This window comes from Lepidochelys olivacea, assembly GCF_965140295.1.
Source record: "Lepidochelys olivacea isolate rLepOli2 genome assembly, chromosome: 2".
Lineage (NCBI taxonomy): Eukaryota > Metazoa > Chordata > Testudines > Cheloniidae > Lepidochelys > Lepidochelys olivacea.
The window spans coordinates 7,644,185-7,662,398 of record NC_140412.1 but is presented as its reverse complement, the minus strand read 5'-3'; the positions used below and the strand labels follow the sequence as shown (position 1 = coordinate 7,662,398).

At 45.6% G+C, this 18,214-nt stretch overlaps 1 protein-coding gene across 3 annotated transcripts in view; it reads right to left on the bottom strand.

Annotated features, from left to right (window-relative positions):
- LOC311516100 (t-SNARE domain-containing protein 1-like) overlaps positions 1–18,214 on the bottom strand; it is a 698,551-nt gene that overhangs the window by 107,787 nt on the left and 572,550 nt on the right. Inside the window, exon 15 of one of the 3 annotated variants that reach the window (XM_084619793.1) lies at positions 11,216–11,242. The exons of the other annotated variants lie outside the window; for them this stretch is intronic. Within the exon in view, the coding sequence (XP_084475919.1) occupies positions 11,231–11,242 (12 nt within the window). The 3' untranslated portion in view covers positions 11,216–11,230. Of the gene's footprint in view, positions 1–11,215; positions 11,243–18,214 lie in introns of those variants that run through there. 3 annotated transcript variants of the gene reach the window in all.

The following is an 18,214-nucleotide window of genomic DNA, read 5'->3' as shown; positions in this document are numbered from 1 at the left end:
TTAGAATTTGAAAAGGTACAGAGAAGGGCAACAAAAGTGATTAAGGGTCTGGAACAGCTTCCAGGTGAAGAGATATTTAAAAGACTGGGACTGTTCAGTTTAGAAAAGAGATGACTAAGGGGGGATATGTATCAGGGGGTAGCTGTGTTAGTCTGTATCTACAAAAACAAGGAGTCTGGTGGCACCTTAAAGACTAACAGATTTATTTGGGCAAAAGCTTTCCTAGGTAAAACCCCCACTTCTTCAGGGGGGATATGGTTGAGGTCTATAAAGTCATGAATGGTGTTAATAAAGTGACTAAGGAAGTGTTATTGACCACTTCCCATAACACAAGAACCAGAGCTCACCGGATGAAATTAATAGGCAGCAGGTTTACCACAAAGAAAAGGAAGTACTCCTTCACACAACGCACAGGCTCTATATTTCACTTGGAAATGGCTGGAGGTATCCGGGAGGTGAGAGAGGCTGGAGGTATCCGGGAGGTGAGAGAGGGAGGGCTGAGCAATTTGGTCCCTGAAAATCCCAGTCCACCCACATATTCCCCCCCCTCCACCCACTATTAGAATCAGCAATCGAGTGGAGGAAAATAAACTAACTTGATCACTTCTCAGTGACAGGCCACGTTCTGAACATGGAGCCATCTCCCTCTCCTGTTTAAATGTAGCATGTGCTGTACAGAGCATTACCACACTATTTTTCAGTTCATGCTGTTCTGAAACAGCAAGAGTGATCAATCATTTACTTATTGCAGGAGTAAAACAGACTTTTTTGGGGGAGGAGGGGGGAAACGCTACATTAAAGAAATGTTGCCAATTTGAGTGTTCCACTTGACAACTATTTGCATAATGAGGTTTTGCCGAGATAAGAAGATTGGTAATTTTCAGCGGCATGGAAGAGATTGAAGTTTTTAAGCTTTTTGCCCACTATCTGCACACTCACAGCCTTCCTCTCTTGATCTATGGTTCTTTTTTAAGTCCTTCATCAGTCTCCATTCGGCAATGAATTCCGTCACTCTCAATTGTATTCCGGAGCAGGGGAAGGGAGTTTGCATTTTGATTATAAAAAGGTGCCGTCAGCTCTTATGACAAAGGAAAACCCGTCTCCATGTGAAATTCTAAGGCACTTATAAGCTTAGTCTCCTCCTCGGAAGCTGCCTGTAGATCGTGCTGTCACCATTTGACAGGTCCCTGAATGGGCATGGACAGCATGAGAGTCAGGTTGCTTTGGGAGAAGAGAGGTCTGGAGAAATGGAAGCTGCAGCAAATCCAGTTTCAGAGGTAAAGAGCTCAAGGGATGATGGGAGGAATTTAGCGGCACAAATGCCTTCATGTAAAAGTTGTTACACATGCAACTTGTACTGGTGCACTGAATGGCTATCTGGAGGGAAAGGCAGGCAGAAGGATTTCAGGCTGTCAGCTTAAGTTAATTTCCTTCCACACACCCTCTTGAGCCGGTTTATCTAACTCTAAGCCTCGTCAGCAATTTTCTACCTGGGCGTGTGAGAGAGGAGGAGGAAGATAGCCATGGGTCTAACAGGTCAAGCACTGAATTCTATTAGAAATATCACAGAGAAGTGCACCAGAAAGATGAGAACGGCAGAGGAACATAGGAGGGACAAATCAAATCTCATCAAGCATCCCCATGCACTTTCCACATACACCAAGCCCAGAGCCAAACAACGCTGTATCATGGGGACATCTGTATTCATTATTCAAGTCTCATATTCAAATCTCACCACGAAGGTCCCCTTCTCAGGGTGAAATGATAACCCCAGATCTGAATCCTTTCCAGTTTAGGATTAAAGTTAACCCTGGTTCACATCTGAACTTTGCAGGCCAGGACCACTTTTATGTATTACTTACTCCTGCTCTCATCTCTGTACCTTCTTATTGTAGTGGTACCCAGAGGCTTCACCTGAGATCAGGGCTCCATTGTTTCAGGCACTGTACAGATTATAAGATACTCGCCCTACTCTGAAGGGTTCATGGTCTGTGCTGGAAGACAGAGAGCAAATGGAAAGGGAAGGAGAGGCACAAACATTTGCCCAAGGTTACGCAGCAGAGACAGAACCAGGCCCAGTCTTTCTGGTCTAGTGCCCCAGTCACTACAGCAGGGGAGGGCAAACGACAGCCCGTGGGCCACATCCGGCCCATCAGACCATTTAATCCGACCCTGAGCTCTCGCCGGGGAGAGGAATCGGGGCTTTGCCCCGCTCCAGCCAGGGAGCTGGGTCGGGGGCTCCCAGGAAGTAGCCGGCATGACCCCGCTCCGGCTCCTACGTAGTACGTTGAGGAATGGCTGCGTGTTGCTCCCTCCGCAGATGCCACCCTGTCTGCAGGCACTGCCCCCGCAGCTCCCATTAGCTGGAGTTCCCGGCCAATAGGAGCTGCAGGGATGGCGCCTGCGGACATGACAGCGCGCAGAGCCACCTGGCTGCGCCTTGGAGCTGGAAGGGGGACATGCTTCTGGGAGCTGCTTGCAGTAAGCGCCGCCCAGAGCTTGCACCCCCGAGGCCCTCCCATGCCCCAATCCCCTGCCACAGCCCCGATCCCCCTCTCGCCCTCTGAATCCCTCAATCCCAACCCAGGACCCCCTCTTGTACCCCAAACCCCTCATTCCCAGCCCCACCCCAGAGCCTGCACCTCCAGCCGGAGCCCTCACACCCCTCCCCCATACCCTAACCCTCTGCCCCAGCCCTGATCCCCCTCCCACCCTATAAACCCCTCGGTCCAAACCTGGAGCCTCTTCCTGCACCCCAAACCCCTCATCCCCAGCCCCACCCCAGAGCCCTCACCTCCCCTGCACCCCAACCCGAAGCCCCCTTCCACACTCTGAACTCCTCATTTCTGGCCCCACCCCAGAGCCCACGCCCCCAGCCAGAGCCCTCACCCCCTCCCACACGCCTACCCCCAATTTCGTGAGCATTCTTAGCCTGCCGTACAATTTCCATACCCCGATGTGGCCCTCAGGCCGAAAGGTTTCCCCACCCCTGCAGTAGAGCATCATGCCTTCTTCCCTGGTCAGTTCTACCCTCTAGCACTTAAAACTCCCATGATCCTCTCTCCTTTGAAATCCCTTCACAAAACCTACTTTATAAATGACAGCTTCTTATAGACATTTGGCCATGCAGCTATTTTAAAAAAAATATTCACAATAACTAAAGTCTTCATTATCCCCAAGATAATAACAGTAATCCTCAGCATTTCCACAGCACTTTACATATTGAAGCACTTTGCAATAATTAAGTAATTAGTCCTCATGACACATCTAAATAATGTTATCCCCTTAATACAGAAGGAGAAGCTGCAAGAGAGAACAGAAATGACTTGTCTAAGGCCACACATCAAGTCGGGGTAGAGGTGGGATTTGAACTCACATCCTTCTGTCTCTCACTCATTGGCTCGTTCCTCCAGATCCTGTGTTCCCAACTCTCCTGCTTTTATTGGGAGTGTTCTGATGTCTGATTTTCTTTAAGCCCCAGCTCGTGGAGTCAAAATATCCCTTCTGAAAACATGACCCAAACATGACCCGGGTGTAACCTAGAGACTCAGAAATCAGAAGGCAAATAAAAAAATAATCTAAAATGTATTACTAAAAATCTCATGATTTTTGGAGGCCTTACTCTTGATTCTTGACTGCGTGGTGTTGACAATACCGCAGGCCACAACAGTATACACAAAAGTAGGAAAGGAGGACACATCAGAGCTACTAAAACCATATTAAGGTCCCACAAAGGAATTGGTTCTCATACCGGTGGATGGAGATGACAGATTCCTTTCAAGAACCTTGATATCATGGCACTGGAAAATACTGATCTTCCATGAATGGGAGGCTGAAACGCTGAAATCATCACCAGATGCACCTTCAGTGAGCTAAGTGCACAGTCCAATGACTGAAGATATAACAAGGTGTCCTGGAAACAAGCCAGCTTCAGCTGAACTGAACCACCACATCAATAACTGCTTCCGGATAGTCTATTCTGGTAGAAGGCTTTCTACTAGTGAGTGGAACCTGTTGGACAGCCTGAGAACCTTGTTCGTCCTCCTCATTTACCACACAGCAGCCAGGCAGGGAGATGGAGCCAACTGAGTGCAGGATGAAAAATCTGACCGTGATTCTGAGTCAGGAGGTTGGGGTGAAGATGAAGAGATATGGGATGCCAAATCTATAACGCAAGGTCAGAGAACCAACATTGCCTCAGGTATGCTGGGGCAATGAGGATGAGCTTGGCACAGTTGACTTTCAGTTTGAGGATGACCTGTTGTGATGGGGCATCTGCCCCACACTGGCAGAAAAGGGGTTAAAAGCAGCCCCAGGGAGGCTGTGCGGGAGGCAGCCAATCAGGGCTGGGCTGGCCCATATAAAAAGGACTGCGGAAAAGAGCAGAGTCAGTTACTCCCTGGAGCTTGAGAAGGGAGGAGGACTGGCTGCCTTGCAGGTGGAGGGTAGCAAGCCCCCTGGGCAGAGCAGTGCTTCAGGGAGAGACCCAGAGAGCTAAAGGCAGCTCCTGGCAGGCTGCAGGGATCTGCAGACTGAGGCCCTGAGGCAAGGGCATAGAGAGTGCTGGAGCGACTGAAGGAAGTGGCTGGACAGTAGATTGCAAGGGGTGGGGTGGGGACACAGAGTGTGGCACAGTCAGAGGGCAGTGGTAACTGAACCCCAAACATCATGAAAGCAAGCCAGCCTGTCCCTGAAGGGTGAGGGGAGGGCAAGGATACAGAGGTCACAACTGCGTCTCTGTCCTGGACATACAAGTGAAAATGGGCATTTGGTAGATGCTGGGGGAAGGGGAGAGAGACGAGCCAACTGGCTGAACTCAGAACTTGAAGGCCTCTGCCTCTGGGATCTATGAACCTTTCTGGGGTAGCCACACTGCCTCAGGGGAGGGAAGGACTTCCCAAAGGGGGTGGTGTGGGCAGTACTGTGAACATAAGAACATAAGAATGGCCATACTGAGTCCATCCAGCTTAGTATCCTGTCTGTCGACAGTGGCCAATGCCAGGTGCCCCAGAGGGAGTGAACCTAACAGGTAATGCTCAAGTGATCTCTCTCCTGACATCCATCTCCAACCTCTGACAAACAGAGGCTAGGGACACCATTCCTTACCCACCCAGGTTAATAACCATTAATGGATTTAACCTCCATGAATTTATCCAGTTCTCTTTTAAACCCTGTTATAGTCCTACCCTTCACATCCTCCTCAGGCAAGGAGTTCCACAGGTTGACTGTGCACTGTGTGAAGAACTTCTTTTTATTTGTTTTAAACCTGCTGACCATTAATTTCATTTGGTGGCCCCTAGTTCTTACATTATGGGAACAAGTAAATAACTTTTCCTTATTCACTTTCTCCACACCACTCATGATTTTATATATCTCTATCATGTCCCTCCCTTAGTCTCCTCTTTTCCAAGCTGAAAAGTCCTAGTTCTTTAATCTCTCCTCATCTGGGACCCATTCCAACCCCCTAATCATTTTAGTTGCCCTTTTCTGAACCTTTTCTAATGCCAGTATATTTTTTTTGAGATGAGGGGACCACAGCTGTACACAGTGTTCAAGATGTGGGTGTACCATGGATTTATATAAGAGCAATAAGATATTCTCCGTCTTATTCTCTATCCCTTTTTTAATGATTCCTAACATCCTGTTTGGTTTTTTGACTGCCGCTGCACACTGCGTGGACGTCTTCAGAGAACTATCCACGATGACTCCAAGATCTCTTTCCTGATTAGTTGTAGCTAAATTAGTCCCCATCATATTGTATGTATAGTTGGGGTTATTTTTTCCAATGTGCATTACTTTACATTTATCCACATTAAATTTCATTTGCCATTTTGTTGCCCAGTAACTTAGTTTTGTGAGATCTTTTTGAAGTTCTTCACAGTCTGCTTTGGTCTTAACTATCTTGATACTGTGGATGCTGCTGCTGTGCACCATAATGACATCTCTGCATGGCTTTAGTATACACCCGCAACCAGCATAGGGTGGCCCTACAGTCTTTAAACAAGGGCAGAGTTTCATCAGTCTTTTCTGGAAAAAAGCACTTAACCATCGACAGGCAGGTCCTCAATAATCTGCTACATATCGAGTGCAATGCCAGAATTTTACAGCCAAGAAACCCCCCTCTGCATTATCACTGAGGCCATAACTCTGGTCGATGTCTCAGCCACACCCAAAGCCGACTGTAAAGATATCCTGGCCACCAGACAACCTTCAGCTACACAGGCTCAAAATTCCTCCTTGGAAGCCTCAGGTAATTGGTCCATGAACTTAGCCATAGTTGTCCAATTAACAAAAGCGTATTGGGACAGCAATGCCCGCTGGTTTACAATATGCATTTGCAGGGAAGCGAGGATATAGATATTTTTACCCATTATGTCCATCCCCTTGGCTGTAGACTTTTACCTGCCCTGCCAGGCCTTGTCATTCACCGCAGTTACAATCAGGGAATAAGGCACTGGGTGGGAACAAAACTCTGTATAAGTCCAAAATAGCATTTCTCTGAACATGTCATCCCAGGCGGCACCGAAGCCAGCGTACTCCAAAGAATGTTTGCAGGCTCTGTGAGTGAATCCTTAATCGGGAGGGCAATCCTCCCTGGGGCGGACAGCCAGAGAATAGCCAGCAACTGGTAAGTATTCTCCTGCCAGAATACCAGCTAGATGCCCAAGGTAGCAGCTGTGTGCTGCAATCTTACTGAAATGGCGATGGTGATGGTTTGGACACAGGCAAGTTTAGGGGTCCTGAGTGACTCACAACCCCCAGTTTGGCCAGGGCGTACACACGCTGAGCAGCAATACTCTGTGGCTGTATTTGTGTTTCTTCTCTTCTGCCCTGATCTCCAGGCCCCAATTGTGTCACTGGGTGCTACTTACCTAATATCGCAGATAGGAAAGTCTACAACATTCACATCTACTGCAAGAGACAATGTACTGCAGTGAACTAGTTACAGGTCTGGATGACAGGATTAGGGCTGGTGGGGAATTTTCTGACAACACTTCTTTGTTGCAAAATGCCAATTTTTTTAAACCAAAACTGTTTGCAGGAAAGGGTCAGTTTTGACAAACTTCCCGTTTCAAACAAAAGTTTTATAAACTTTGGAGGTTGTCGAAATGAGGTTGTCTGTTTGTGTCATGTGGAGATCATATGAAGGGACAAGCAGTCTCTTTGCAGATTGGCTGCCTCCCGTGTAGCCTCCCTAGGGCTGCTTTTAACCCTTTTTCAGAATGAAACAGTTCAATTCGTTTACTTTGCAGTAATTCCTTTGTTTCAAAACTGAATTTATAATAAAAATATTTTTTATCAATGAAAGTCAAAATTGAAGAAAAGTATTCTGAAATTATCGAAATGCAACATTTTGATTGACCTGAGCTTTTTTTTTTCTTCAGATTTTCAGTTTGCAAAAATTTTTGAGATTTTGACCTTTTTGTCCGGCTATGGGATGGTAAAATGTTTCAAAATCTTAAAAAATTTCATTGGCTGTTGAAAACGCTTCCCACGCATCTTTAGCTAGTAACTCTTGATTTCAAATCCAGATTTTGACTCTGTAATTTTGCACAAGTCATTTAAACACTCTGTGCAATCAGTAAAATAGGGTTAATATGCCCCTTCTTCAGACAGCTGTAAAGAGTATTCGGTATCAGTGCTTTCAGGTTAACAGCGCTAAGTATTGTAACTTCAGCAATTGTTTGCACCTTACACCATAGTTGCTACATAACTGCTCCTGTGTCATCAGTAGGGATGCTGTGAGCTTGACTTTGCTCACTAGGTAGAGTAACTGGGCTTGTCCTTCTTAAAGACACAGTTACCCTCGGGGAAGAACAATCACCACAATTCCTTTGCTATACAGCACAGCGCAAGATAGAAATTTGTGTCCCTCATGCAGAAGATCATTTTCTAACAGCAGATTGCTGAGGTCTGAGGTGAGAGCATTTTCCCAAACTGGCTCATTACCAATCAGCTCTTAAATTACACCTATAGACGAAGTAATGCAAAGTGATGTTCCTGAGTTTGTCCCTAATTAAAAAATACAGTATTTAAAGCCTGCATGATTCCCTTTTGCTGAAATCTTTAATCTGTAGGAGAAAAAGTCCCTGAAGCCTTGATTAATAACAGGACCGAGTGCTCCACAGCTGAAAATGCCAGGGTATTAAATTTCCCTGTCGTCTGGTGTCCCCATCTAATAGAGATCCTGGCAATGTTACTTATGTGATAGTGTGCAGAATAATTGAGGCATAAAGTTATACAGCCCGAATGAGACAAATGATACTAATTCTCTTGAAGACAAGGCTGACGTGGATGTGGGCACTAATGCAATAAACAAGGTACCTGGGTAATTACATCATTAAATAAAATAAATGGCCTTCCCCTAAGTGTTATCCGTGAAATCGGATGCCAGGGTAAGTAAGATGCATTGAAATCCCAGCAAATTACACTGTATGGGAGCAAGGAAAAACACACAGACATAATCGTCTTTAATAGAACTGCTCATTATCCCGAAATCTGACACTTATTTTAAGTGAAATGTATTAAAAAAACAATGACTTATACAAAAGCAAATGCATGGGATGATTCTTCCTGAAAGTTTCACTTCAGTGGCATGTAAAATCACAGATTGCTATAGATCTGCTTCCAAGATTGTTTGGGAGCAGTCTGTATCAGAACAGACCCAAAATACACAGTAGCTGTATCACTGTGAAGATATGATCTAGGCGGTGATCACAAGCTATGCCTGTTTTCATCTGGTTACAACTTAAGTGGGAGACCTTCTAGAAAATATAGGTTCTAACAGGCATGAGTTGACTTTATTTAGTGCCACATGACTTTTGCCAAGACTAGTTATTGCAAATCATATTACACGCATTATCCCAGTGCTGGTAATTTAGTATGTGGGCCTCTTATTTCAGTGTCACTCATAAACCAGTGGTCTGGCATTGAGTCAGCAGGCACTGTGCTGTCTTTTGGCTATGATGGAAAATCAAAGTCCTCACCATCTGTGTTCATTAAAAATCCCTATTTTGTTTTGTGAACGATTAGGGGAGTTAACCCCAGTGTCCTGGCCAGACTGCAATATCTGCCCATTTGTTTTCTTCCTGTAGTTTCCAATATACAGTTTCCTTCTCTTCCTGTCCTAAACTGTGTACTAACAAACAAATACTGAGTTCCACACCAGAAGTGCCTGCATTACAATGGTAAGTGTTGTGATCCTCATGCACAGAACAAGTGAATGATCCCTTCAGGTGAAGGAACAATTATGAATATAACGTAAATGAATACTGTAATAATAGTCTGTTAATACATAAGCAGACAAATTTCCATGTGTGACCAGCTGAAGAATCATAGAATATCAGGGTTGGAAGGGACTTTAGGAGGTCATCTAGTCCAGCCCCCTGCTCAAAGCAGGACCAATCCCCAATTTTTGCCCCAGATCCTAAATGGCCCCCTCAAGGATTGAACTCACAACCCTGGGTTTAGCAGGCCAATGCTCAAACCACTGAGCTATCCCTCCCCCCTGAAAAATAGAGCACTTTTGAAAACACTGTGCTTTTACAGAAGGTGCAGTTGCAGCGTGACAATTCTCATGCCTTTTGGGGTGGGGAGAGGATTAGTTGAATTGTATGTTCTTTAGTGCAGAGACCACATAGTCTTAACTGTATTGTAAGGTGTATAAGGTACTTTTGGGTGCTGTGAAATAAAATATTAAGCATTTTTTATAGTAATACCAAGGGAACAACCAGGAAAGGGACCCCCCTGTGCTATATACTGGACAAACACAGAATTGTAAATAGTCCCCATCCTAAAGAGCTTACAACCTTATAATAGACACGCATAATCTTATAAGAGACCACATAGTCTTAGCTGTACTGTAAGGTGCATACTAATAGATCATAGGGGGAAAGGCTATAATACACAGAGTAAAGAAGGTGTGTTGTATTATTTTAGATGGAATAAAGGGCCTGAAGTGTCATGACTCTAAAAGTGTCCTACATTAAATAGTTTTACACAAGGTTTGGGATTTGATACATGGAGCTCTCCGGGAGCTTATAAAACACACTATAAAATACTTGACAAAGGTTAGAAATTGACTGATTTGAAACAAACAAAAGGAGAAGAACTGAAATGAAGTAAGGAGCATTGAAACTGAAACTGACTGGTTATGAAAACAAATCTAATCGATACCTATCAAAGTTCCACTTTGAATATTGGCTGAAGTCTCTTATTTAGTGAAACAGTCAATGGTGGAGAAGAAAGGGGTTCATACTGTTCAGTTCTGAGTTGGGGATGATAGTCACTTTCTTGTTTTAGACAGACAGACGGACACAGAAGGGAGGGAAGAGATAGGATAGCAAATATGGAGACAATAAGGTTTTTGTTGTTTTCAGGATATAGAGCAGCCGAGCAGTCATGGATGATGATAACCACGACAGCTGTTGCTCTGGACCCTGGCTCACCTCCCCAGTCAGGGACATTGTCTAGTTGATCTGGTCAGTTCCCTCTTCTTCACTAGTCCTCCTTAGGCTGGGCAGAGCTGGATGGGTCATCTAATCCTTTCGTGTCGGTGCCATGCAATATAGCTGATTTCAGGATGAGCTGAAAAGCTGAGTGTGGGGTGGGGGGTGTGGAACAGGAGGCAGATGCAGGGGGACAGAAAGGAGCATATGTGGAAAGAGAAGACAGCAGGATCTCACACATATCAGGTTGGGGGTCTTCACTGGTTCAGTGATGATAGTCAATGTCCCCACTGGAATATCAAGGTCTGCTGTCAATCCGATCTGCCTCAGCCATTGAGATGATAAAAAGTTCCCCCTTTTCCCCTCCCAAAGATTCTTTTTCCAGGCCCCAAAAAGGCAATAATTCTCTCATTATTTTGTACACCAATTCGGCCTAATTTCCAACATACCAATTTTGGTTCATTGATTTCTGATCCTCTTCTCCTCTTGTTTACCGGTCATAATCTTATGACACTCCTTGAGTGCTATCAGTAGATGCTTTGTTTAAATTAATGCCGCCTGTCTCCTTCTCACATCTATGAACCTTTACCCACTTTTCACCAGTTAGGCTAACAATTAAAGTAGGCATACGAGGCCCCAATTACTACAACAAAGAGATGAAGTGAAGCCGTCTGTAGATTACGACTGGACAATCGCAGTATATTTCCTGGTGAATATCAGTCCAAATCACATAACTGCTACACAGTGTGGAACCAACCTTTCTGAACGATTCAGCAGTGTGCTCAGAAGAGGCCCTTTAGAAAAAAAACATATTTTAGAGTAATGACAAGCTGGGATGCCCACCTTCAAAGCTTGATCTGTGGGGATATACCTCAGTAAACCTGCATAATGCACTCACTCATTCTCTACCCAGCTCTGTAAGTCCCTATCATTCAGGAATATCAAAATTATTCGGTTAAATAAATAAATACGATAAATTAAATAAAATATTTCTCTTGGATTTTGCTTAACCCATTTAATATAAAGTGAGTTTTATGTAGGCAAATTCATTTTCAGTTCTTCATTTCCATTTTCATTGTAAGGCTTAAATCAATGTCAGATCAACGGCTGAAAATATTCTACTCAATAGTTATTACATTTCTTCTTCCTCCCTTTGTCATGCGATCATTTTCTACACAGATCAGCTGAAAATTTGGCCAGTGCTTAAGACATTCAAGTGTATGAAAAGCAGAGTAATTCTACAAATCAATGCAATGGAGAATTAACATCAGAAGCTCTTTTGTCAACAAGGACTGACTGTAAGGGAAGGAAATTCTAGCCAATTTGCCCTGAACCTAGCCTCAGCAAGTAACTGGGAGGTTTGGGGCGGGGACAACATTCTGTTACTAATGCTTTCTCTGCTCAATGATATAATTACAGGCCAAAGCCTTCACTCTTTAGACAGGCAAAACTCCTATTGGCTTCAGTGTGAGCATCGTCTGAAGGAGGAGTGAATCAGGGATTATGGACCATAGCGAGAGAATCTCAAAAAGCTACTGAGTTTGACTCTGAAGTTGGGATATTGGAGTGAGATTTTCAAAAGAGCTTAACTGATTTAGAAGCCCAAGTTCCTTTGAATGGGACGTGTCCTCCAAAGTTACCATATGAAAATTCCACGTCATATCTGAAATATCCAGAAACATGGAATCTCTGTGCAATATTCCCTATGCTTCTTATCCCCAGGTCCACTGAAAGGAAGGTGAACAGCATTTCTCATGGTATCAATATCCCCATTCTTTGTTGCTCCAGGATCTGCCAGATCTCAGGACATCGAAGGGAGAACATTTCTTGCCCACTCTTCCATAGGCAGGCTAAGCCCTGCCAAATTGACGATGCCTTAGGAACTTGTCAAAATTGAAGCTTGTAAAATTTTCTATGCAACTTTAATCCCCCTAAGGGCGGTTCAGTGGGCGAGTAAGAACCAGTGAACTATCCACTCTCTAACACTGATAGCTAGGCTCAACCAAAATTCAGCCTTTTTCCTAGTCGAGATGCAGTGTAACACCTTAAGTTTGATTTTAATTGGTCATGTTCTAGCCTAGGCTTCTTGAGATCCTACCTAGATTAGAATGTGACCAGCTAAAGTTGAGTTAAAGATCTTTCCCTGTATCTACAATGCCAAAAAGTTTGGATTTCAGTCAAGCTTAGCTAGCATGTGCTAGCTAAATCTGACCTAAACTTGTTTTGACTAGGAAAAATTATCAAAGCCATGGTAAGAGATGATCCTGGCTCCAAAGACAGTACAGTGTAATAGACAAAACAAGCCACAGGCAGGAGGAAAGGGAACTGAGCCACAGAGATATCAAGTGACTTGCCCAAGATCACATGGGAAAATTGTGGCACAGCCTGGTGATGGAAACCAGAACTCCAGTGTCCAGTCCACTCAGTAACACTGAGTTCCTCTTGTAAAAGACACCCTTTTCCTGCAAGAAGGATGTAAATTAAAGATTCCAGGATTTGGTACCTGATTTTGCAAGGATGAAGTAAACTAAGCTATTTCTCATGCAAAATCTGTTTGCCCTGAACTGTGATTTTATATTAAGTCCCTTCACAAGCTAATGTTCTGAACATAAGTGAGCTCTGCATGATAAAATCTACTTCAGTGAAAGACTAGTTGAGGTTGATTTAGGTCTTGGTCAAAATTCCCAGATACAGTCATTTGCATTGATAAAAAAGAAAGTATTTTTTCAGTTCAGAAAATAGAAGGTGGCCCTGTCAAGAATACTTTACCTTGCTGTTTTCTTCTTTGATTCCTGGACATGAATTTCACAAACCTCTCCATTTATAGACTCTGTACCTTTCCCTAAAGATACAGTGCAGATAATGTCAATAAAATGCTCTCCATCAAGTCAGTGAGTTGGAAAAAGATTTTGTACTTCTCAGATATTCTTCTTGGAGGCTAAACTCCTGGACGGCTGCAGAAGGTTAAATAAGGTAAGCAAGACTGTCAGCACAAGCTGTCTGCTTCTAATAGCTGTGAGTTTCATTAAAAATGGAGGACTCGGATCATAACAATATATTTAAGGCCAGTGGGCTCCTTCAAATTCTAAGATCTCTGCAACAGACAACTGCTGTTGGAAGCCTTATGAAGGAAACTGAACTTTACAAATTAGCTTGAAGTTCTAGTTAATAATAATAGCAACATCATATATTTACAACAGGACACCTTTCTTTCTAAGATCTCAATGTACTTTCCAAATAATGGCCCAGATGATTCCCTCCTGTGGAAACACTGACTGGAGGGTCAATAGTCTTAACAGGACTTGAAGCCACGTAGAATACGTTGCAACACATGGTAAGTGGAGAGCTAGGTGTAACTCCTTGAGGACAGGCAATGCTTCTAAATCTCCTAGTCTGGAGATAACCATCATTGTGTGGAAATCCATCAGGTCTTGGGACACACAGAGAAGGCTAAAGGATTGTGCTTAAACTACAGGCTCCCCAGCCATGCCTGGGCTAAGCCTTCCAACACAGAGTGGGAGCCCACATTACATGATGCTGATACAGTGAAGAGAAAATTAGGTTTGCATTCTGCTTTACTCCTGCTTGGGATGGGGTGCGGAAGAGATCCCTTGCGCTCCCTTTCCCACAATGCACCCACGCAATAAAGGGCAGGATTCTGCCCATTGGTTGATATTAAATGGTTAGTAAAAAATAATGAGAAGTCAAGTAATGAAAGAGAGAGAGAGAGCGCGAGCACCTACGCTCTTCACAGAGTAATCTGAAATTTGCAGTTTTTCCGACAATATGTTGTACTTTCATCCTCTGCCAGTTTCTGAGTTAAGTGGTGCATGGAGCCTTTTAAAGACTAACTTTTTTCAAGTGCAAGGTACAGAATATGGATCAATTTCAAACTGTTCATTAAAAATTCTCCTAACTTGGAAGGATTCCTCCAAACTAGGCCTTGGCCACTTGTTATCACTTACTTTCTATTAGCAATGAGCATGAAAGGCTCTAAGACAGCCAAAAAATTCAGCACAACCCACCACCACCAAGCAATTACAAAACTCTGTTAGCAGCTGATCTCAGATCGTCTTCACTAATTAAAACTGTCAGTAATAAAATCGAGCCACGTCTACACCACCCCTGCCAGTTTGGGCACCTCTGTGTGAAAATTAGGCATGTGAGAGGCAGCTACATTTGACAACTGTGGCCACCGTACAGAGAGCACTTTGGAGTGCTCTGGAATGAAAGATATCACATCATCTAATTTCCTGGAGACGGTGATTCGTTTGGATACACGATATCCTTTTGAATGATCATTTTTATGTTAACACAAACATTGAAAGAAACATGTTAGTGTCTCGGTTAGTTTCTCTTCTGTGAGAAAGGCACACACGTTTCATCTTGCAAATGGGTTGGGGCCTCTTATTGGTCATGAGAGAACCAGCTGAAACTGTTAACGGATGAAGTAGCTACGTGAGATCCCGCTCACTTCCTTTGCCAAAGCTACAGTAAGAACAAACTGTTAACATGTAACCTCAAATAAGGTTCAATACTCTGGGCCAAATCCAGAGCCGGAGTAAATGGCCACTATTCCCATACGTTTCAGAGTAGCAGCCGTGTTAGTCTGTAGCCGCATGCTGTAGCCCACGAAAGCTTATGCTCTAATAAATCTGTTAGTCTCTGAGGTGCCACAAGTACTCCTTTTCTTTTTACTATTCCCATAGACATCATTGGCCACTGTGCCTTCTTGCACCAGCAATAAATTTGTTCTTCTCTCTCTGCAGATGGTATGTACATAATCGAGTCACAATTGGCTACATAAACTCAGCCAAGACATGACAAAGGTAACAACTTATGCAGCATATCCCAGTTACCCAGCATAGCCCTGAGAGTAGGGTGGCATGGAGCAGTGGACACACCTTTCTCAAAGAAGAGAAATTGACAGGGGAGACAAAATGTCTCTCTCTCTTGAGCTGGCATCTCTACTAATGTTGGTTAATAGGCTAAGGCCAGCAGAGGAGGGAAAACTGCCACCTGAGACTTGGATATTGATTTCAATCTCATGGAGAGGCCATCCTTGAGGAACTGGAGGCTGGAAGTAATGTGGAGCGTGTGCATAAGCAGATGGCTCAATTCCTGGCATCAGAGTAAGCCTTAGAAGTGGAGTGGTCCCTTGATGCAAACCATATAAAATGTATTCTTGTTGGAATAGCCTGCCCTTTTCAGTAATTCCCATTCAGTGGCCATTCAGACATTTCAAATCCCGAGCCCTCCCCTGCTGTCCCGCCTCCCCCACAGTCTCAGCTCACCATGCTGCCAGCACTCTGGGCAGCAGGGCTGCGAGCTCCTGCCGGGCAGCGCGGCGGTGTGGTTGGCTCCTGCCGGGCAGCGCGGCGGTGTGGTTGGCTCCTGCCGGGCAGCGCGGCGGTGTGGTTGGCTCCTGCCGGGCAGCGCGGCGGTGTGGTTGGCTCCTGCCGGGCAGCGCGGCGGTGTGGTTGGCTCCGGCCGGGCAGCGCGGCGGTGTGGTTGGCTCCGGCCGGGCAGCGCGGCGGTGTGGTTGGCTCCTGCCGGGCAGCGCGGCGGTGTGGTTGGCTCCGGCCGGGCGGCGCAGCTGCCAGTCCTGGTGCTCTGAGCATCATGGTAAGGGGGCGGGGAGCGGGGAGGGGGTTGGATAACGGGCAGGGGGTCCGGGGGGGGCAGGGAATGGGGGTGTTGGATAGGCGTGGGAGTCCCGGGGGGCCTGTCAGGGGGTGAGGGTGTGGATAGGGATCAGGGCAGTCAGGGGACAGGGAGTGGGGTGGGGGTGGATAGAGGGTGGGATCCCAGGGGGCCTGTCGGGGAGCGGAGGCGTGGATAGGGGTTGGGACAGTTAGGGGACAGGGAGCAGCTGGGGTTGGATAGGGGGTGGGGCCCCGGGGAGGTGGTTAGCGGCAGGGGGGTCGTGTCCCGGGAGGGGGTGTTCAGGGGACAAGGAGCAGGGGGGTTGGATGGGTTGGGGGTTCTGAGGGGAGCAGTCAGGGGACGGGAAGTGGGAGGGAGTGGATAGGGGGCAGGGGCCAGGCTGTTTGGGGAGGCACAGCCTTCCCTACCCGGCCCTCCATACAGTTTCAGAACCCCAATGTGGCCCTCTGGCCAAAAAGTTTGCCCACCCCTGGTGTAGAGTGTATAAATATTTCCCTGGAGGCATGTGTAAAGAGTACATGGAACTGGAGGTACTAGCCTGGAGAACATGGGTCATGTAAGCCACTGCACATTTACCGGAATGATCAGGGCATTTTCTCTTTAGATATTTTTATACTGCTTTGGTTATAAGGGAAGGCTGCTTCTCTGTGCTAGGCTGCTATTCCCTATTCATGAATGTCTTAATGCAGGATTCCCTCTGACAAATGCAGAACTCAGCAACCATGCTCCTTGATGCAATGATCTTTGGCTAAGCCAGGATGCATTCACAGTTGTGTGCCTTGTGTAAATCTGGTTCATAGTCATTCCACTTCCCCGTGGAGTAGCAACTAGGTTTCTAGATGGTTTTCCTCTATGGATTCATGAATGAGATGGTGGTGGTGGTGTCTGACTTCACCATTATGTGTCAGTCTTCTAGGCCATGTGAGAAATGCAATAGGACCAGGCAGACTGTTACCTCTCTACAGAGCATATGCTGGTTTTGTTGCTTTGATGGGTAACCAGAGTTCTTGCACTGAGCCCATCCTCCATCCCCATAAGGTGGCATTTGATGTTAGTGTTCCCCTGTGATTCACTTGAATCAATATTCCTTGTAGAACCTTTTTGTCCCCATCTGCCAGTGATCTGACCCTGTGATCCTCACTCAGGCAACACTCCCACTGAAGTCATTGGGAGTTTTGCCTGTATACAGGCTGCTTCATAGGACCTAGCATGCCTTACCATGCTGGCTTCAAACACAATCTGCAAAGTTGTGGATTCAGTCAAGCCTTTCTGGCCCTAAATTTAGAATCAGATGGATTTAAATTTGATCCTGCATCTCATTAGCACCAAGCTAGTGTGCATAATTGAAGGTCCCGGGAAACCTATTTGTACTGATTTATTTATAATTGCTGATAAATCCCTCGGAAAGGGACATCAGTTCCACATGTCCAATGGGAATCAGAAAGCAATAAGCTTCATATATAGGCAAATAATGAGATATATATAGATCTTGAGAAAAACTGGACAGTGGAGAGGGGGGAAAGGGGGCTGGTTAGAAAAACGAGAACTTAACCAAGGAAAGGATGAGGTCTGGAATTACCACTAATTGTTCCTAGTGGACTTGATGCCTAGCGCAGGCTACAGGTGAACAGAGGGAATAGTCCGGCTCATGTGCCTCTGAAGGAGATGCAGCACGTTCTCCTGCATGGCCAGCCAGCTCAGGAATGGTGGAGATGCTACTCTCACTTTGCTCTTCTCTGTGGGGTAGCTTGTAACACGGAGGGTGCAGGTCCTGTGTTGAAGCCCTAGCACTAGCATCTGCTGCAGTTTTGACCAAGAGGGGTAATCTTAGGACCTGTAGCTGGTATGTAGCAGCACAGAATGCTGTCCTGGGGAGAGACACCCAAGCAGGCAGCTTCTGCTGGGGAAGGGGCTGAGAATCCACCAGAGAGGAGGCGGTTGGAAGGCGGGTAGAGAAGGAAGTGAAAAGAGGAAGCACTGGTGATTTGCTGCGGAAGCTGGATCACGAAGGGCCATGTGCCAGGAGCCAAGCTGTGAAGGGCATAGAGTATCTGACCAGTGAGGCTGACTGCTGACTGCACTGAAGAAGTTGTCCATTG